At 39.5% G+C, this 21,812-nt stretch overlaps 1 protein-coding gene across 3 annotated transcripts; it reads left to right on the forward strand.

Annotated features, from left to right (window-relative positions):
- Window positions 1-391: 391 nt before the first annotated feature.
- On the forward strand, window positions 392-21,586 carry RIPK2 (receptor interacting serine/threonine kinase 2). 3 transcript variants are annotated; one of them, XM_039695619.1, is made up of 12 exons: window positions 392-876; window positions 4,467-4,620; window positions 5,753-5,908; window positions 8,253-8,410; window positions 11,394-11,443; window positions 11,780-11,941; window positions 13,348-13,433; window positions 13,628-13,717; window positions 14,560-14,665; window positions 18,588-18,767; window positions 19,541-19,630; window positions 19,879-21,586. In XM_039695619.1, the coding sequence occupies exons 1-12, from the start codon at window positions 686-688 to the stop codon at window positions 20,202-20,204; spliced, it is 1,749 nt and encodes a 582-aa protein (XP_039551553.1). In that variant the 5' UTR covers window positions 392-685; the 3' UTR covers window positions 20,205-21,586. The 3 variants fall into 3 exon arrangements, with proteins under 3 accessions (XP_039551553.1, XP_039551554.1, XP_039551555.1); XM_039695620.1 differs by lacking the exon at window positions 19,541-19,630 and having other exon boundaries at window positions 393-876; XM_039695621.1 differs by lacking the exon at window positions 4,467-4,620 and having other exon boundaries at window positions 713-876.
- The last annotated feature ends 226 nt before the right edge of the window (window positions 21,587-21,812 follow it).

Consider the following 21,812-nt stretch of genomic DNA (forward strand, 5'->3'; position numbering starts at 1 on the left):
CAAGCACGGAGGAGATAAGCGACTGCATGAGACAAAGCTTTTCTCACCTTGCTTGAGCAATGAGTACACACCGGATGGGGCTCTGAGCAACCTGGTCTAGTGGAGGTGTGTCCTGTCCTGGCAGAGGAGTTGGGACTACATGATCTTTAAGGCCCCTTCCAACCCACATCATTCTATGAGTCTATGCAGTGAACCATTCACTGCGGCGATCTGCGCTCGGCTCTGGCATCCTGCATCATTTTTCGAGCGCAGAACTCGCCCGCGCCCGGGACGGAGGGTGATGGATCCTCCTGTGCAGCGCAGGGGACGCTCCTTCGGGCGGGATGGGGGGACGCTCCTTCGGGCGGGATGGGGGGATGCTCCATCCAGGGCCGAGGGACGCGGCCCGCCACAGCGCTCCCGCGGCTGCCCAAGGGCGAGGCCGCGGCCCCGGCGCGGCTCTCGGGGCACGCCGGCACCGCGCTCCCCCGGCTCGCTCCTCCCATCGCGGCTGCTCCGCCTTCCCCGACCCGCGAACCGTGGGACGCTTTTTCCGTGAGGAAGTGGCTCGTCGGTGGGGTGGAAGGAGGAGAGAAGCGCTGGCCAACTGGGGAGCAGGCGGGGCAGTGAGCTGCCGGCGGGGAGCGAGGAAGTGGGGCCAGAGGAGCGGCGCTCCGGGCCCCGCTGAGCCCCGCGGAGTGCCAGCATGAGCGGCGGGGATGGCGGTGGGGGCCGGGCGGGCGCCCTCAGCTACGGCCTCCCCTCCATCCCCTCCAGCAAACTCCCGGACTTGCGTTTTATCAGCCGGGGCGCTTACGGGACCGTGTCCGCCGCCCGCCACGCCGACTGGAGGGTCCCGGTGGCCCTCAAATGCCTGCAGGGGCCGCTGCTAGACAGGTAACGGGGTGGGCAGGGGGCCGCCGGCGTGGGGCATCCCGGGGCAAGGGCCGGGCCGAGCCCGCCCTTCCCTGAACCAGCCCCCAGAAAGGGTGGAGGTGCCGGTCGAAGATGGGTTTCGGAGGTCTGTGGATCCCATCCTGGTGTTTCGGTAGGCAGCCTTGCCTTAATTCCGCGGGGAAAGGGGATCCCACCAGGGTGATTCAGCTTGGGCCAGGAGAAAGCACGGACCGGCCCCGGAGCTTCCTCTCTTTCTGTTATTGTAAAGGAGTGGTTTCGATCTCGGTCTCTGAGACACTAAGTTCTTTCTTTTGGAATTTTTTTCTTTGACACTGTGCACCTTGAGCCCTCCTCATGGTGGGATTGATAGAGTTTGGCTTCTTGCTGGATCTGTTGGTTGCTAACCATTTTGCTGAGGTATCTGATCGATATTAAAGTACAATGATTACTGTAGATTTGGAGTTTACATAGAGAGAGGAATATCGGGAGTATACTGTTCTATCCACTAGGGATTGCTTCTTCAAGAAGCTTCTGTGAGACCACGCAAAATTGTTATTTTCCCCCAGATCTCATAGTACTGAGGGAAGCTGATTTAAAATAAAAGGCTTGTAGACCTCCCCCACGCCCCCATAAAACTGGTATTTTCAGTGTAACAATTGTGTTCCCCGTTTTCCAGGTACCCAAGTGCCAGCATATTTATTACAGCAGCTGTCACTCCACGTAAGGGCACAACAAGTTGTACTTTTTCATTCATCACTGTCTTGTTCAATCCCCATAGTTACAATTTGTTAACATATCAATGCAAACTTGCCTCTTCTTAGGTTGTCTGCAGCCTACCTGACTGTAAACCTGCCTCTGAGTCATATCTTGCTGTCTTCAAGCTTTTGCCTCAGGTTTCCTAGATCTGGTATTAGACCTTTAGATAGGATAGCTTCACTCAGAAAGACTTCTAGTCTTGTGACTCAATATACTCGTATATAAGACAAGTTGTTTTAAGCTCTTTCACCTCTTATTGCCTAGGTTTGTGTATACATAAACTTTATCTCTGAAATCTTGCCAGAAATGGAATCTCAGTTATGTTGTGTTTTCTGATAAGTTGGGAGAGAGAGAGGACTGATGGGTGTTGTGGGGGATTTTTTGTTGTGGGATTTTTTTTAATGTCTGCTTAGATCCCAGCTAGTTGGAAATACAGCATTTATCCTCAGAGAACAGCTAGGAGAAACCACCAGGTCTATTTTTAGCCTTGCAAGAATTTGGATTTGTGGGACATCTAACCTGTGAAATTGTGATTAGAGTGCAAGTGAGGTAATCAAAATAATTCAGTCACCTACCATGATGCCTTAGGTTTTAGCTTTTATATGTTTCAGATTCTGTACTGCTTTATTATGTTCTGAGCTTCATATTAAGGGATGGTAAGCTCTCTTCACGGAGAAGCTAAACAAAGCAATTCCTTTCCTAGCTTGGAACCAAGGACAACCACCCAAATTTCAGGCACAAGAGCATAAACAATGTGGACTGAAGAGAGAAAAAGAAGGATCAGACTTCATAACCTAAAGCTATAATTGGACAATTAACTCCAGTATGCTAACAGACCAGAACTTATAAAAATGTGAGACTTTGTGCCCGGTCATCCATTTTGTGACCATGTTGGGTTCCTCTTGGGTGTAGCCTTGGCTGGGCTCTTGTACTGCCCAAGGTGTATCTGTTGAGGTTTCCTAATAAATACCTACTTTATTCTTTAGCTCTGTCTAGCCTCTGTTCTAGGTCAGCCTTGATAAGGCACCACCATATATTACACAAAGCCCAGAAATGCTGTCAGAAGACTCAAAGCTACTAAAAAATCCATTATACCCAAGTCTCAGCAGCAAGACTTGGTTGTACAGTAGGCAATATAAAATGCCAACCTGTAAGTGTTGTCAGGAAAAGGGATGAGTTCATGATGCCATCAATTCCCCAAGTGGGAAGCATGTGCTGTGCATCCCAGAATATGGTATGTGACCAGGCAAAGAGCAAAGCCAGTTGGAAGCTGTTGTGGGAATGTGCTCATTTAGGCATTACTCAGTGCCCCTCTGGCATGGAGCAGACAAAGGTGAAGTGACTGACAGGCACAGGAATAGACTGCAATATGTCGCAATTCGTTTCCCAGCCACAGCTGAATCCCATGCTAATGTGCCTTACTGTCTGGGAAAACCCCAAACTTTCTCAAACCTAGTCATCTCTGGAGAGAGGGAGGTGTCGAGTTTTTTGTCTCTTCCACCCCGTGCTTGTTTCAAAGATTGCCTTTTTACTTCTGTCATTTCCTAGAGTTTCCATCACATAGATAAAAGGACCTTAATTTCATATCCAAATTCAAAATTTCCTGCTGCTAAGAGCTGCAGGCTTTAGTTCACAAGGCTTCCTCTTTTCCTCATCTATCCTGACAGCCTTTTCTTTTTGCGTGCTAAACCCACCCTGATGGATCCAGACTGCCCTGAGTGCTTTGGGGGGTGCCCTGTGCACAGTGCTGTGCTGAACGAATTGTGGTGGGCATAGCCCTGGCCCCAGCACAGCCCTGCTGCTTCTGAGCCAGACTGGCTCACTACCAAAGGATCAATGTGTTGTAAATGTTCTGGATTTGAATATCCTAGTCATGTACTTGTATCTGTACCAGTCTCCACTAAGATCTAACTGCTTTTTTCACTGAATTATGCTTCATGGTCTAACTATCCTTATTGACAACAAACCCATTTTTTTCAAGACTATTTGAGATATAAGGCATACCAAATGGTTTCTATTTTCAGGGATGGAATCATACTCAATCTTAAATAAAACTTGACCCTCTAAAATCCACATGCTGCAAGGCCTGAATTTGTAAAGAAGCATCAAATCCACATTTATGAGGAGTTTTGAGGTACCAGAGTGGATCCACACAGTCAAATTCAGGCATGCAAAGGCACCCATCATGAGGCTGGTCTTTTCCTGCTTCCTGTGCATCTAGGGGATGTTTTTTCCAGAAAGCAATTCAAAGCAGGAGCTGCTTGAGGGAACAATTTATGTGAAAACAAAACATAGTTAATTGTTCCTTTTCCTTCAGAAAGGAGCTCACTTTCCTTCAGAAGTCAAAAGTGCATTCCTTTAGCCCCTATTATATTAGCGTACATTAGAGTTGACTAGATTTAAATGGTTGGAGAATCACATATATTAAAATCTCCACTCTCTAGGAGATAAATATTGGCCTTGAGTGAAAAGCTGGGGTTTGAAGGTGTTCAGTAAAGTGGGAGAAATGCAGATGGTTGTTACCATTATGGTTACAAGGAATGGTGGAAGCTGGAAGTTCTGACATTATCCTTATTTATTGGAAACATGGATGAAATGTGTGATGAAAATACATTTGTGTGGTACAACAAAACCAGGGAAGCTCTCTTGTCTGCATTTGCAGATTCTGATTTGTCTTACACTGTCTTGTTCTCAAAGCAGCATGTTAGAAATCAAGTGGTGAAAATGTAGTGCATATAGGGAATTCAGAGAAGATAGTGACCCCAGCATTTGCTTGGAGTTTCATAGTACTGGTATGGTAATGTATTTTTATTTGTTTACTTGTTTTCTTTAAGTGATAGAAACCACCTTCTAAAAGAAGCAGAGATATTACACAAAGCCAGGTTTAGTTACATACTGCCAATTTTGGGAATCTGCAACGAGCCTGAATTTCTGGGGATAGTAACAGAATACATGACCAATGGGTCATTAAACCAGCTACTGCATGGGGTAAGTGTACTTATGGTCTTTAAGTATGATACCTGGCTGCTTCAAGTAGATTGCAATTTTCATACTTAATTAGTATAGTGAAGTATTTTATTTATAATATTTCATGCTAGAAGACAGTATCCCTAGTGGTTTTTGTGCTCAGATAGATCTTCTGTATCTCAAAACCACAGCTAAACTCAGCTGACTTAAGTTTTGTTAAACTTTTTCCTTTAATGTTGTGACCTATAACAAGTTTTTATGTTGAATTATTACATACAGTGACTTTAAAAATCTCAGTTGTCCTCTAATTAGATTCTGAAATGCTTATGCTTGCTTCAGTCTGCGTTTCTGAATTACTGCCAATACAAATATTGATTTTTTTCATGAGTTTGAATAATTTCTTAAAGAATGAAAATTTTTACTTTTGTTTATAGAAGCTAAATATTGCTAATATAAACAGCTATGATTATTTCTTCCAGATCTTATTCTCTGAGTAACTTTTCCTGTGCTGAATTCTCAGTTGCTCCCATTAGTTTGGCCTGAACAGTGTTGCTACTGCAGTTGTCTCAATAGCACTCAAGTCTCTTCTCTGCCTTTAATCAGTACACATCTCATGCCTTACAGAGCTCAGCTGTGTTTTTTCATAAAGACATTGGTGTCAATATAGACTTCAGTTGAGTTTTACTGCATATTTCTTGCTGTATTATTATTTATAAAGGTAGTATTTTGTGCATAGTTTCAATACAGTTTTTTTTTTTGTTCCCCAGTGTCAGTTTCATATATGATTTTTGCCATTCTTTCTGTAGGACTCATAAATTGTGTGTTACAAGTTTCATGCAGAAGTTCATCTGTTATTCATATTTCCATGTGAATGAGTAGTGTAGTAAATGTTCAATGTCATGTATAGCAGTCATGAATAACTATATGAATGCTAGGGAATAGAAACAGCACTGCATAACTATTTTTTGATAATGTTTCTTTTAACAGCTAATGAGTCTCAATGACCATTACAATTCTTTTTAAGGAGTTTGTGTAATGTAAGTTTTAAAATATTACTGTTTGCCAAAGTCACTTTCTTCTTTTTATAAAATAAGTCTTTGTGTGCTGTTAGAACAGAGGATGATATTCTGATTTTGTGGTTTTATCTTGGCAGAAAGATGTATATCCCGACATTCCCTGGTGCCTGAGATTCCGCATTCTTTATGAAATTGCTCTGGGAGTAAACTATTTGCACAACATGAATCCTCCATTGCTGCACCATGACTTAAAAACCCAGAACATTTTGCTGGATGATGAGTTTCATGTCAAGGTAGGGTTATTTCATTCTTATTTCATCTTCAGCATCCAGAATGAGTGAAAATGTTTTCATTGTTGTAGAGGAGGAAGGGTGAGGTTGTGGCCGTACAGAGAGGATGTAATAGTATGGTGGATTTTTTCTTTTATCCTTGTAGACAGAACTTTAGAATTTCTCTTTTGGAAGCTCTGTTACACAGTTGTGGATTTTATCTGTCTGAAGAGACCAGGAAGACAGAAGTTAGGCTGTTTCTGCTATAGCAGTAGCTGGTACTCAGTAGTGGTGACACTCTTGTTTGTCAGCCTTCCAAGGCTTGCACCATCTGGCCCCTCCTGAGAAGAAAACAGAAAGTGTTCCTGCCTGAGATGCTCTGACAAGTCACTACTGATAGGTAGTAGGTCAAATTCAACTGTTAATGCTCCGTTTGATACTTACCATGCAATATGGACAAATCTGTTCTATTGGTGTAGTAACAGAACATGTAAAGCAAAACTTCGAAATCTCCTGTGTTGGAAGGTGGCTTTTGGGAAGCCCTTAGAACAAGCAAACATACATGCAGAAGTATCAGTAGTTAAAAACTTTAATTCTGCCTGTTAAAGTATGATGTGAAAAAGAGCCTGAAAGTACTTCTGACAAAATGTTTAGGTGCTTCCATAATTGCAAGAGTTTGTTTTGTTGTTTCCATGATGTGAAAAAGAGACTGAAAGTACAAAATGTTTAGGTGCTTCCATAATTGCAAGAGTTTGTTTTGTTGTTTCTATGTTATTTTAAAAAGATCTGGTTTTATAATTGATAGAATATGTTACTCAAGTAAATGGAAATAAGAGATATCTTGCATTAAATTTATACTTGAAAAGTGAATGTTTCAGTTGCTACTGTAAGTTGACTCCTTGTGAGTCCTTTGTGCAAAGATCTGCTGCTGGTTTCTTCTTTCCTCATTGCACAGAAATTTTTCTTGGCAGCAATGTGCCTCACATGACTTTGTCTCTGCTCACACCCTCAGCAGGTCATACTTGCTCCCACTCAATTGTGCTGGTATTGCCATCTCTCGAGCTTCCTGATAAACCTGATCAGGGAGCTAGTCCAAGTCATTTTTTTATCCACTCTCATTTTAATCCCTAACAGCTTTGGTGTGGCCTGGTGCTCTGCCTGATCATATCTGAACAGTTTCTTTGCTGAGGCATTTGAAGGGAAGAGGTTAACTCTTGCATACCTACCCTGCCTCCTGTAAGGAGTGTCCTTAGGGTTTTAAGTGAAGCAAGATTCTGTAAACTAGTACAGTGACAGGAAATGCAAACAAGGCTTATCATGCATGCCAAACAGAAGGGATACTGCATATGTATAAAAGTAACATCATTTACAGGGTGCTTCTGGCTGTCCCTGATCTACTGAATGAGCAAGACTTAGACCAATTACAATGAGGAAGTCTTGATGAGAGTGAGTTGTAGAGAAGAAAGGTTACTTTTCATTGTGGATTTTGATGTATGCTCTTCAGAAAGCTTGTTTCTGTTATCTTAATTGCCACAGTGCTTGCACAGGCATCTTTCTTGAAAATGTTTTTGCTGTTGTGCAAATGCTGGACAAGTGCAGAGCTGGTAGCTGGCTGCTTATTTCCCATGTATGCCAGACACTGCAGCTCAGCCAGCAGGTGCATTCTGCTAAATATCTCTCTCCTTTTTCATAACCTAATCTGACATCTGGTGCCCTGGCTCCTGAATGTCTGAGGAGGTAAAGGGAAGTCAGTTACTTCTTCATGTATGTACACTGTATCCTGTAGAAAGGAGCAAGGCCCCAGAGTGCACAGTAAAGAAAATATTCTGCAACTTTTTTGCAGCACAGAATTTCAGAATATCAAATTTATTAATTCAGGATTAATACATCATAGTTTTGGGAGTGAGGTGAAGTGCCCTAAAATTGTTCTGTGAGAGAAACTGCCTTGGGATATTGGCAAGCTGAGTTATGTACAACTACTACGATTTATACTAAACTCGTGCTTTCTTCACAGCCAGGGAGCTACAAGTAATCAATGATTTTTTGTTTGCTTTTTTTAGCACAAGAAAGTGATTTTCTTCATATGACATAGCTATCTACAGCAGATTCCTCATCCATAGTGTTCATGAGTCCTTCCTTAAAAGAACAGGATAGGGCAGCTCTATAGGTACAGCATGAGTCACGACCTGGGAATGCATTATGGACTGGAGTTGATGTTTCCTGTTGCTAGGATAACCACATACTTCTTGTGTGTCAGGTTAAGAGCTTTGGGTGACCCCTTTTGCTGGGTGTATTTCAGGAATTTCTAACAAGTGTCAGCAGATAAAACCAGTTTTTCTTCTCAGAACAACTGATTTGACCTTTCCAGATTGCAGATTTTGGCATGTCCAAATGGCGTGTCATATCCATGTCCCAGTCCCGAAGCGAATCCTCCTTGCCGGAAGGAGGGACAATTATCTACATGCCACCTGAGGATTACAACCCCAGTCAGAAAACCCGGGCAAGTGTCAAACATGATATCTACAGGTAACTCCTGTTGTTCTCTAGTGGGGCTTGAAATCTGAGCTCAGATATGATTTACTGAACTTAGATTTTAGCATATTCTCAGCAATTTTATTATTTTCAATGATAATATCATAGCTATATAGGCTAAATGAATTGGGAAATAAAGAATTGAGTGATAGCTGTTTTTAATGACTTTTGTGCTGTGACAAGTGTAATGCTTCAAAATTAAGCTGAGACTCAGGAATAGGTGAAAATTACTGTTTTCTGTAAATGAGTGTGCACATACAGACAATGCAGGGAAAGAAGAAAGCCATTCACACCATCAAGTCAATGCACATACTGCACAAATAACAATAAGTTGTGTAATTAAATAACATAATTTTTGGAATGTACTTGGGGAAAAGAAGAAATTGTATTTTTGGAAAGGAGGTGGATAAAAACAGGATAGTGGGGTTGGAGAAAGTAGTTACAGTAATCTCGTTAAGGAATATTTTACTTTATGAAAGTTGTGGTAGTTTTGTGTTGTCCTGATTACAAGTAATAGAATAGTCAATAGAGTGGTAGTGATCCATATAACAAAAGGAAATCTCTCTGAGGATATTGGAGTTACAGTTGGCTGGTCTAAAATTGTTTGGAGAGCTCAGAGATTGAAGAATTTTGGGAGGAATTATGTGTAAAGGAAGATTGAGGAGGCATGAACTGGCCAATCACTGTGACAAAGTCACATTGTCACATCATTCTGGTGCCACCTTTACCTTCACTGATCTCTGACATGGTTATATCTTGGTGAGAGATTACTCAGTCTCAGAAGGTCCTACTGACTTCCAGGGAAGCACTATTTCCTTTAATTATCCCTTACCCTTAAGAAGTAGGTGAAGTTCCTTGACATTCCTGTCCAAAGACTACAGATGACAAGACACCTGCTTTCTTTACCTTTTGATGAGAAGATATGGATGAGGAAAACATTGAAAAGAAAAAATGGTGTATTGAGGGGAAAGAAAGGGTGACTGGCAGATTAATGAATGGGTGAAGAGGAAGAAGACAAATGTTTCTTAGAAAATAATATTTTCAGAGGAATAACAACCAAATAGGAGAAAGTATGAGAACACATCAGAAGGGTATAAAAACCAGATAAATTAGGAAGGAAAGAGATTACATAAGAAGAAGAGAGACTGAGACAACATTGGAAAGAGAGATGTTCAAGGCAGGAAGATATGAAGGTGCAGAGGCAGTGAAGGACCACCAGAAAGGCCACACAGGAGGTTCCATGCTTATGGTCAGAAGGAGATGCTACAAAGCAGAAATAAGAAAGGAAAACAGGAATAGTGTAAAGGGGAATGCTGCAGTGTTGTAGAACTGAGAAAATAATCTTTAACTGTAGAGAGATTCCAAACTGAATGAAAGATATTATTAAATAGCAGGATATTTTCTGGATGTCAAATTAATTGATCACAGCTGAGTGTTCCTGAGATAGTGAAGCTAATTTGTGAGGAGGGATCTTTCTTAAAGAAACAAATTGTTTAAACAACACTCAAGCAGCTTAAGTTCTGCAAAAGGGATTATTTGCTATACCAATTGCATGGATTTGCAGGAATACATCAAAAGCAGACTTTTCTAACAGGGAGGACTTCTTTTTTTAAAAGCTACATGAATAAACTTTATCACTGAAGAATGTTAAAGTGTAAACAGAGTAAATAGTTAGGAAAAATCAGTTTATGTAGTTTGATTTTAGGCATCAGTTATTTGTTTTTACTTCATTTTTTTAATTCTTACTTGGTAGCTGTCAGATGGTACAGTGTTTTAAGGCACTTAAATGTAACCTGTATGCAAAATTTGGTACTTCTTAGTGATGTAGGAAGGAGGCTCAGTACGTTCATACCAAGGGTGGAGAACAAGCCTTAACAGCAGTTGATCATGGTGATTATTTTCTGGAATGACACTGCCACAATGCTTATAAAGACTTGGAATGAAAATATGGAAATACACACTTGTCAGCACCTTGTGTGTATTCTGAAGTTATGGAAGCACTGAAAGTTTAGCCTGGTTTGTCCTTTCTAAATGCAGAACCAGATACTTGAATACAGTGCTGTGATTAATATTAGGATCTTTTCATGGAATAGAGCTTCATTCAGATATGGTAGAGTATGTAAGGAAATGTTGCAGAGAAGTACTGAGAGTTCAATGCTGCTTTTAAATGAAATCAGCTAACCTTATTTAAATTACAAAGTTGTTTAAAGTTATCTTTTTCTAATATATCCTGATGGTTGAAGAGAGTGACTAGTTTACTAAAGCTGGGCAAATTTGTACTCACTGAACCACTTGCCACTCATGTGGTGTGAATGGAAAAGATCACTGAGGAAGCACATGTGTGTTCAATCCATGACATTAGTTCAGAGCAATCTTCCCAAGAGTCTGTTCTGGAAAGTGAATGGTGTGTAAGTGACATCTCTCCCTGTGGAGAAGATTGCAGATGTTGAAAGCGTGTATGGGGAGGGAGGAAGCTGGAGTGGGCATCCCAAGTGCAAGTTTGTACCTTACCTGTCTCTGTGACACTGTGTTGGGATAGAGCTGTGGATCGAAGCCATCCTCCCTGCTAATACCCAGCTTCCCTTGGGAACGTCAGTCCATGCTGGGAAGATGCCAGAATATTGCAGTTAGGACAGAGCAGTTGGCTCTCTGGGGCTCACTTTGTGTGCTGACATTTAAACTCTAAGTATGTAATTCACAACGTACCAGCAGAGCCAAGTTGATACAGATTTGGAATAGGAGTTTATATGCCATGGATCTTGTCTGTAATTAATAGTATTAATTAGTTCAAGATGAGGTCAACTGCTAGTTTTCATATATTCATGTCAACATTTTAGTTGGCTGTAGTCAGTCCCATGTGTCCTTGCAGGACCATTTTAGCAAAATGTTTTAAATAAAATGTAAAGCTGAGCATATTGTGTTGTTAAGTGTTAGTAGTTTAAAATAACATCTTCTTTACTTTTTATGCTGTAAACAGTTATGCAGTTATCATATGGGAAGTGATGTCAAGGAAACAGCCATTTGAAGGTAAGGCTGTGTCTTTAATTTATTTTTTCTGTCTTACATAGAGGTTAAACATGAAACCTGGGAACTTGATTTTAAGGGTTACTTTATAATAATTCAACTTGTAATCTTGTTGAAGTACACTTTGAAATAGCTTTCAAATTAGACTATTTTTTAGTATCTTTTTTTTAATTATAGTGTTGTTTCATAAATTAAGAATACCTTTTTGTTAATCAAGAAATGTAACCTTATTTTGATGAGCTATAAATTCTATGTATGCAAATGGAATTGTTCCTCCTATACAGTAAACTCTTCATATTGCTTATATTTCTAATGACTTCACAATATCTGTTTTGACAGAAGTTATAAACCCCTTGCAGATAATGTACAGCGTGTCACAAGGACAGAGACTAGACTTGAGTGAAGGAAGTCTATCAATGGACATTCCTCATCGAGGGCTTGTCATAAGACTGATGGAAAGTGGATGGGCACAAAACCCAGATGAAAGACCATCATTCTTAAGTGAGTTTACCTTGCCACATTTCTGTTGAACATGGTACTTGCAGAGCAAGGCCATAGTCTTGAAAGGGAAGTGTTAAAGATGTCAGAAGATCTTTGTGCTTGGTCTTACTACTTATCATAAAGTGGTTGGCTGCATCCTTCATGGCTGTAAACAAACTTTTATGAATGGAATTATGTGTGTGCCATAAAACCAGGTTGGTTGTTGGAGTCTTGTGCATTTACCGTCTCTTAATTTACCTGTAAAAAAGCAGCATGTTTTGTTTAACTACTTATGTTTGGAGGGTTTTTTTTATTGTTGAAGATGATTTGGGTTTTTTAAGAGGGGGTGGGAAAACTGAAGTATAAAACGAGTACTGTGGGATTTATGAGCACCCAACCAACACAAATGAGCCATTGCACATCAGATAAGTTGTAGTGACTTCAGCTTGTATTTGCATCTCAGTGTAAATCTTTCCCTCACACTTTAATTGTTGCATCACCTTTATCAAGCAAGAACTAGATTTTCTTTTCCAAGCAAGGAAATATATCTAAATACAATATTTTCTATAATCCAAAAAAATAGACACTTTGTGGCATTTCTGTAGTCATTCTTGTTTTCCTATGCCAATTAACCAAAAAAAAAAAGTAATTTAAGTGTGTGGTCACACTGAAGGGAAAATTATCTGGCATATGTACTGTAGTATGAGCTATTTGGATTCTCTTTTCAGTGCCATGTGTGTAATAAGATGGTCTTTGAAAAAAAAAAAAAAACAACCACATGCATTGCTTTTGCCACCATTTTACTATCATAAAAAGAAAGAAGAAGTTGCAAAACTATTGCAAAATTAGGGGAAGTGCAGCTCACTGATGTGGAACTTAAGCAAGTACCATAGCATAGGAACACAGACACACTGAGGGCAGTGTCATTTGGTTTCACTGGATGTGATAGGTCAGTGCTTTGACTATCCCATCTTCTCTGGCCCTGTCTCATGCCTTGGGCACGTGTTCTGGATATTGCTGTGTTGGGGGTGTGTTTGTTTATTTTTCTGGTATAAATTTTTAACACCTCTTCTGGAGTGAGAAGACAGCAGCCCACTCTGAGGTCTTATGGTGTTTGGGTCCTATTCAGCTAATCATGCTTGATGGGGCTACATTAAAACACAGCAAACTCACCAATCTCTCCATTCCATGAGTATGAGACTTGCATTATCCTGGTCCAGCATTATCCTGGATCTCTTCTGGTACACATTTCTTTTGGTGGTGTGAACTGTTCTAAGAGAAGCAAGCAGCTTCTGTTTTAGCAGCATAAGTGATTTGATACATGTCAATAAAAAAATTATTTTTGTAAATGTAAGAAAGACACTTTAATACAGTGACAACTTGATTTCCACTTCAAACCATTCACCAAGTACTCTTCCTTTGTTCAGAATGTTTAATAGACCTGGAGCCAGTTCTGAGAACATTTGATGAAATAGCTATGCTGGAAGCAGTACTTCTCTTAAAGAGATCAAAGGTAAGTGGCTTTTGTCACAGTCATGAGCTGGTCAAGTAAGTGGTAACTTTCACTTGCTAAAAGAAGTGTAATCTCCTTAGTCATTTCTCCTCAGTTTCCTTTGTCTAAACTTCTGTCTGGTTGAAACATGCATTTGTGGGGTAGTCATTTGTCTTATAGCAGAAATTTAATACAGGTAAATATTTCTCTTCCAGTCACTGTATGAATCACAAAGTATTTACAAGAGTGGAAAGAAAGCAAATGTGGAGCAGATACCTCTAAATATACCTCTGAATCCCGAAAAGGTAAATACTTCATATGTTGCATTTGGTATGTCAACATCCTCAGAGATTAAAGGAAGTTTAACTTGGTAAGGGGAGCTGTTCTGCACTTTACTTCTTGTGCAGTCAGGAAAGGCATAAAATGCATTACTTGAGCCAGGGTGTAACAAATGAAAAGCCATATATGTGAAGATAGAAGAGGGTGAGTATGCAGAAATTAGAAGAGCATCTAAATATGGGAAAGCTCTAAATATGGCATGAAGCTGTCCAGGGGAGCTTTAGGTTGGATATCAGGAAAAGGTTTTTCACCCAGAGGGTGGTCAGGCACTGGAACTGGCTCCCCAGGGAATTGGTTACAGCACCAAGCCCGGCAGAGTTTAAGTGTTTGCACAATGCTCTTGGGCAAATGATTCTTGGGGTCATCCTGTGTAGGGCCAGCAGATGGACTTGGTGATCCTTGTGGGTCTCTTTCCACTCCACATATTCTGTGAGTCTGTGATGCCCTCAAGGAGGAATGCAGCACACAATGCCTGCCAATAGTAAGAGATTGTCTACTGCTCCCTTACACCTCTATGGAGCTTGCCTGTATAGGGTAATATAGATTTGCATTTATATTTTGATCCTTAATGCTGCTGCTTTTAGTTATTACTAGTAGTTAAACTTGTATACAAAATTGCTGTCATCTTTGAAAATCCATAAGTATTGGGATTACATACTTTCTTCTGATTTACTGTATTTTAATTGTGCTGTCTATTGAGCATTTAGATAGCAGGGAAAACATGGTGATGGGAAGGTTCTTTGTAAAAACATTAGAACTTCATATTTTTTTAATGTGCCTGTTCAATATACACCTGGATTTCTTTCAGCCAACATACTATAGCTCCATAGAGTGTGATGCACTTAGCCTTCGGAGCATCCCTCCAGATACATCAAAATTCAAGTCTATTTCCCAGTGTAATATCCTCTCATCAGGTGAGATACTCTTGACTTTGTGTAAATTTAAGTTGCCATTGCAGCTTTACATTCACACTGTGACATTGCATTTGTGTAGTAGAAAATTGGGTTTCTTTATGTCAGGAAAAAATGTCTTTTGTGAACCTCGTTATCTGCGTAAAAAAACCTAGCCTTTTTAAGGTCTGATTTTCTGTTCCTATCACCTGAGGAGTCTTTGCAGCTCACAGGTTCAGTTTTCCTCTTCAAAGTTGTGAGTGCAGAGCTAACATTTTCTTGCCCCTCCAGACTCTTGTCAGTTTAGTTAACTGGATTTGTTTGCTTGGTTGGTTGGTTTTGGTTTTGTCTGTTTTTTGGGTTTTTTTTGTTTTAACCACTTCTGAATATAAAAAAGGCTACATATTTTAAGGCATTCTAGAAGCTGAGTAAACTCAAAGTTTCCAGTGCAAGTTTCTAGATAATTTTTAATTCAGTAAGTAAAAGTCTTTAATAGACTGCTTTGCAAAAGTATCTGCACAGACCTTTTGTAGATGTCCCCTTTTGTGAATAAAAGTTCCCTGAGAAAACTCAATTTTGAAGTTTTGCTGACATCAGAAGCCAGAAACATACAATGGAACCTAGGTGGAATAGCAAGACATTGTGAAACTAAAACTGCATTTAAGTTTCTTCCCTTGACAGAATGTAAACATATGTCAAAAGAATAGAGTGTTCTCTGGCATTGCAGGGACCGGGAGTATGAAAGCAAACAAGACTATTGACTTCACTGCTAAAAAAAATGACATCAAAAAGTATTCTGAGGGGCTGCAAAACCAGAGATACTCTGGTAGAAGAGCACAGGCAGTTCCTGTTTCAGCTCCTGTTTGAAGACATACACATTTTTGAACTTCTACTCAAGTGTACTAGAAAGGTATAAATACAGGAGGAACTTGGGTAAATAAATTACTGGAGGCTTAAGGACTTCCAGTTACTGGGGGAAAATGGCAGAAAGCAAGTGTGGGGTACTTCGGCTGTACCTCAACTGAAGTATTTATCTATACAGCATAAAAACCTCAAACATGAAGAATAACTCATATTTACCTAGCTTAATAAGTGTGTTGTGATGAATTTTAGAACATGGAGTATTAGTTTGAGCATGAGCATGGACTCTAAAGTCTTATCACATAAGATAATGAGAAATATCAGCCTTTCTTGCTGCTGGTTTCTGTTGTGAATTGTTGTGTCTGCTTGTGGAGGGTATCAATGAAAATTTATTGGTACAGTTAATCTGATTGGTCAGCTGGTGGTTGTTTTATAGAGTCATTGCTCAGATTTTATTGAGTTTATGTATAGATACTGTAAAGCTTGGGAAAACAGTGCCTACAAAACTCTGCTGCAGAAGATTTCGTTCTTACTTTGCCAGTAGCTGAATCAGGTTATGTTGTAGTGGGAAGCAAGACTGACATTCATCTTGCTTTTCAGACTCACATGCAATTGTTTCAGGTGAAAATTCTCTTCCAGGTAACTGTTAGCAAAAGAGGAGTTTGGCATAGCACAAAAGCAGAAGTTAATGACTACAGAGTCTAGCTGAGTTAATGACTATAGATTCTTGTTTTTTCCATCAGTACAATCAGAATACTTTTTCAGAAAATTGCTTCTTGAGAGTTAAGATTTGTCTTCTAGCTTTAGCCTTTCTTTTCATCTTTATTTTTTTTTCCCTTCCCTAGTGAGCTTTTCTTGGGTATTTCCTATAACAGCTCTTTTCCCTCTTCCCATTTCATTTCTGATACGGAGTAATCCTTTAATATACTTTGTTTTGCTAGATGAACAGGATGCACTCTTTTGAAATCCCATTGTAAAATAAACTTCTTTATTCTCATAGTATCCTAACTAGTCCTCCTGGTGCATGTTCTAACTTAAATCAGTGAACTAAGGCAACACAGTATTATGAGAGATGACAAACTTTTTTTGTCTACAAAATCCCCCTTACTTACTGTACCTTAGAATTTTATTTTTCCTTTCTCACAAGGTCCTTCATTACAGAATAATCTACTTAGAAGTTGTTTTTATTCCTCATCTCATTTCTTATCATTAGCCCCAGCTTGAAACAGAAAATCTAGATCTCATATTTTTCCTTCTTTTTATATTTCTGTTACTCCATTCTTCTAGGTCACCTAGGTTCTTTTTGAGTAACTTGAGTCAATCTGTTCTTTTCTGAATTAACATCTGAATAACTCTCAATAGCATTTTTTTTGAGGGAACTGGGGTTGTTTAGCATGGAGAAAAGGAGGCTCAAAGAGGAAAATTTTCTCCTTGGCTCTCTGCAACTACCTGAGAGGAGGTTATGGCCTGGTGGGAGCCTCTTAACTGACAAGGAATAGCAGCAAACAGTAGGATAAGAGGAAATGGCCCTGAGTTGTGCCAGGGGAGGTTTACATTGGATGTTAGAAAAAATTTCTTTATGGAAAGAGTTGTAAGGCATTGGAAAAGGCTGCCCAGGGAAGTGGTTGAGTCACCAGCCCTGGAGGTATTTAAAGGATGTGTAGATGTGGCATTCAGGACATGGGGCAGTGGTGGACTTCAGTGATCTCAAGGGTCTTTCCAACGGAAAGAATTGTTGATTTTATGATTGTATTTTCTTATGTTGTGCTCACTGGTCCAGATATTCTCTCCTACTAACTTGTTGTATATCGTGTACTGGTATTCTCTCATACCAGTACAATCCCAGTAGTCTTGTCTTTATGTTATGAAATTAAATTTGTGTGCCTAAAAATGTATAACAATCTATCCCAGCACAGCTGCTTGAAATACTTTCCTGCAATGATTTTTCACTCACAGTGGTTGTCTCCTATTACCCTTTTTCATGCAGTAGATAATATCTGCTGTTTCACAGTACATAGCTCTGCCCAACTTTCTCCCTTGATCATGAAATAAAAAAGTAGTTACTATGAGTTCTAGTCCACCATTTTAAAATACTGAGAATGGAGTTTCTTCCACATTTTCCTATTCCTGCTCTGTGTACTTACAGACATATTCTTCTACAGGTCAAGAAAGAGCTGGGAATACAACTTCAGATTTCCCCATTGGACAGGTAATCTCAAGTTGTCCATGGGGCTACCTCATTGTGTCTTTAGATGCTCATCTGAATTCTTGCATCTCTGGTTCTTAGTTACCATCTTAGTTATTGTGTCTTTATCAAGTGACACTGTGAAAGTCTAATCAAAGCTATTTGCAGAGTTAGGGACAGGTCCTGTATTTTTTTTGTCTCACCAGCTCTTTGTTATCTCTTTCTTGTGTTATTTCTACTGCTGCTTTCATATGTGTCACCATTTCTACTATAAAAAAAAATTCTAAAGCTAGAAACTGTTAAACTTCCCCCCCGGTAGAAATCCTTTTTACTTTTTTTTACAAAAGTTTACTTGAAGCTCTCCTGAAGTCATATCCTGTTTTGATGGACTACAAAAAGCTTCTATTGGCTTCCTTCTGAATGTTAACTTCTCCCACTGCTCTTCATGTCCTTTTCCCCCATCTGAATCTTTATATTTTCATCTTTGTTACACTGCCAAACTTCATCAAAATAAATTAGTCTGCTTTCCTGCTGACTTTTAGTTACTTCTCCAAATACTCAAAGGATTTATTTTGTTCTTCTAGTCCCTACAAAAAATTTTCCCTCAAACAGAGCTTTTTCGTTGAAGTTCACATCTACCAGATTTATGCTCCCAATATTTCTTTAAAATAAAGCAGGACCCCAAACCATAGTCAGGCCCTGGTAAAATATGAGGGACATAAACGTACTCAGAATTTGAATACAAGAACTAATTTGTTGTATATCATGTAAAAGTAGTTGGTTTTTTACTTCTTTTGTGAAATTGCTCTAAATAGTCTCTAATGGGTGTATTTTATTTGTCTGCAGAAGTAATACAGCTTGTTCTTTTTCTTTTTTGTCTCCTTTTTTTTTTTGTCTAAGATGGAAATTCTGGGTGTCTACACTCTCTTAGCAGCCAGAGCATGGATGAAAATCTGTCTGTAACTCAAAGTGCCAAACTCCTTGTGCATCCATACAGTGCTGGTCTCTCATCTGCCAGGAGTATTTCAGATGCCTCAAGTTCTGCATCCCGTGTGCTGCAGTCATCGCCAATTCCTTCAGGTACAGCAATTTGATTCCAAGACCCACAATAAATGTTCTAACATTGAATGTATGTCTGTATGAAATGGAAACTGGAACTGTTGTTCACCTGCAAAATGAAAACAGAATATCTGCAAATTAAGAATGCAAAATTAATTCTGTCCTTGTAGACTTATATTACAAATTAAGAAAAACGTGTAAAATGTGGCCAAGTGCAGGTATCTATCTATAGCTACTACCTTTTTTTCTCTGCTCCTAATCAGATTCCTGCTGCCATGGGCCTTATCCCATTCCCTTTGCTCATAGTGTTTCTACTATTTCCTACTGCTGTAGGAGTGCTACAGTCCAGGAGAACAGGAGGAGAACTTAGCTCAAACTTGCTGCCTGTCACTTCTCACTTTTTAGGCTTCCCAGTCTTCCATTTAGTAATGGTGGGGCTGAGAGAAGCAGCAACTGTGTCAGCATCTCACCTGTAATGATCCTCTGTGTTAGCTGGGAGCCCACTACATTATATTCTTGTGCATCAAATAGCTGTTAAAAGTTAACACAAAAGTTAACAAAAAGAAACTTTAATGATTAATTATTCAGATATATTTTTTTGAGGATCATCACAATAACATGCAACTTTATAAAAATCTATTACTTTAACCCTCTTCTGGAAATATGAGAATCAACACCCTTTCACTCTGTGAAACCTCACTTTGAGAAAAATACCAGGAAACTACAGGGATGTTTTCAGTAATCTTCAATTAAAATCCCCCTGGAAAGTGAATTTACCACCTGTTTCTTTTTAGTACCAGGTCGGGTTGAACACTGGAACAGGTTGCCCATGGAGGCTGCAGAAGTACCATCACTTGGAGATGCTCAAAATTCAGCTGGACAAGGTCCTGAGCAACCTGAGTTATCCTTGAAATTGGCCCAGCTTTGAGCAGGCCATTACATCAGATCACCTCCTTGAGGGTCCCTTCTAACTTAAATTATTCTGTGATTCAGATAGAATAAATACTCTAACCACTAAATTTGTCAAATTGGAACATTTTAACAGGTTTTTTTTCTGCTTGTTCTTTGTTCTGTGGCAATATTTGTTGACAGTTACAATCCCTTCCTTTTTTCTAATCCTTTCCAATCTCAGATTTTATATTGGAAACCATACAAAAGAATGTAGCTCATCAGTGGATCCAAAGTAAAAGAGAAGAAATTATTGATCAGATGACTGAAGCATGTTTGAATCAATCACTGGATGCTCTTCTATCAAGATTTTTACTCATGAAAGAAGATTATGAACTTATAAGCACCAAACCTACAAGGACATCAAAAGTACGACAATTGCTTGATACTTCAGACAGCCAAGGAGAGGAATTTGCCAGAATTATAGTGCAGAAGTTGAAAGATAACAAACAGCTAGGACTTCAGCCTTATCCAGATATTGTATCTAATTCTCAAAGACTGCATTTTTAAATTTGTTCTTCCTTTATTAAACCATGTGAATATTTCTTAAAACATGATTCTTGTTTCTATATAGTATTTTATTTATGTGCAGCTTTGTCTTTACTGTGCCTTTGTTGAGTATCAGAAACGACCCTGAGTTCTTCTAGCCTGCATTTGGTCAGTGACCAATTAATAATTTGGAGTGTAGTCATAAAGCCAAACAATTGATGGTTGCTGACTCATTTTGTAAAAGTATTTTGTTTATACATGACAAAGAAAAGCATTAAAAGTTCATCATTTTACATATTTGCTGTTTATACACATCCTTTCCTTTCATTTCACAGGACTGAGACAGCTAATCTTAATCTTAACATGGCCTGTTTGTTTTTCCTGTTCCATCTGCTCTTTCTCACAGAGGAGGGAAAAAAAAATCTAGGTGCTCTTTTCTAGGGCTATTCTGCTGTGTGTATAATAACTTCCTTCCTTAAACCATGCTGGTGTGCACACAGGAGAGGAGTGGTAGGTGGAAGGAAGATTGTATTTCATTTTTGCAGGATTTTTTATTGGTTTGGTTTGGTTTGGTTTTTTTTTCCCATTTCGTTGCCAGAGCAAGCACCTCAGACCACAGCATAAGAAGAATTGTAGTCCAAAAAGGAGCCCAAGGGGAAGGAGGACGTTGGGCTTGTCATCTTTGTTCTGCTCAGAAGTGATATAGGAGAAAGGCTGCAGCTATAGCATTTTACATTGTGTGGTTATAACCACTTCAGCTATTCTTGAAATCATAGTAGGATGAGATCCAGGAAGAACTTCCATAAGGGCATCCTCACTTAATACTTCTTTAACGTTTCCTTGGTCATCTGCCTTGCCTTTGTCAAGTGCTATCCTACCACCCCTTACCGTTGTCATCTGCCATAAATATTTCTCATGTCATGTTGCTAGATCAAACTTCTAACTCAATTTTATTTTTGGTATTTACATAATGAACTGCATAAGTAGTTGGGTCTCTACAAAGATCAATCATGTCCTGCCTTGCCACGCCGGAAGCAATGTGCAGGGGTCTCTTCTGCTATCACCTGCCTTAACATTCTCCAGATCACATCTCTGCTGTCCTTTTTGTCTGAAGGATGGTGACATGTTGAGGCACAAGTGCGGCCACCTCAGAGGAAAAGGTATGTGATGTTTTTTTTCAGTTCATTTCACAAGACCTTTGTGACTTCATCTAGGTGACTTCAAAACTAGTAAAAAAATTATTTGTCCTAATTTGTCAGAATGCAGCATAGGCAGATTGTTTTTGCAGGCACTAATAAATAATTAACAATTTCTGCTCAGGCTATCTGAAATTTGGGAAAATCCAAACTCCACATACAAGAATGGTAAAATATACCTAAATTACCGTATAAAAAGAGCAGATACATGAAAAATCCTAAGTGATGGCGGTTTCAAAACCGATGGAGATGTGACATCTTCCCCATTTCAATGATTCAAGTTTCAGTGTCATTACTGGTTGCCAACAGCTTACTTTTGTCAATATCTTTATGATTTTGTGAACTGAATCACAAGAATGCAATGTACAGTTTATTGGATAGGAGAGGTTTAAAATTGTTTTTAATAAAGAAAGTTTTTGACGTAAACTGGGTA

This window comes from Passer montanus, unplaced genomic scaffold, assembly GCF_014805655.1.
Source record: "Passer montanus isolate IOZ18808 unplaced genomic scaffold, ASM1480565v1 scaffold90, whole genome shotgun sequence".
In the NCBI taxonomy this organism is placed as follows: Eukaryota; Metazoa; Chordata; class Aves; order Passeriformes; family Passeridae; genus Passer; species Passer montanus.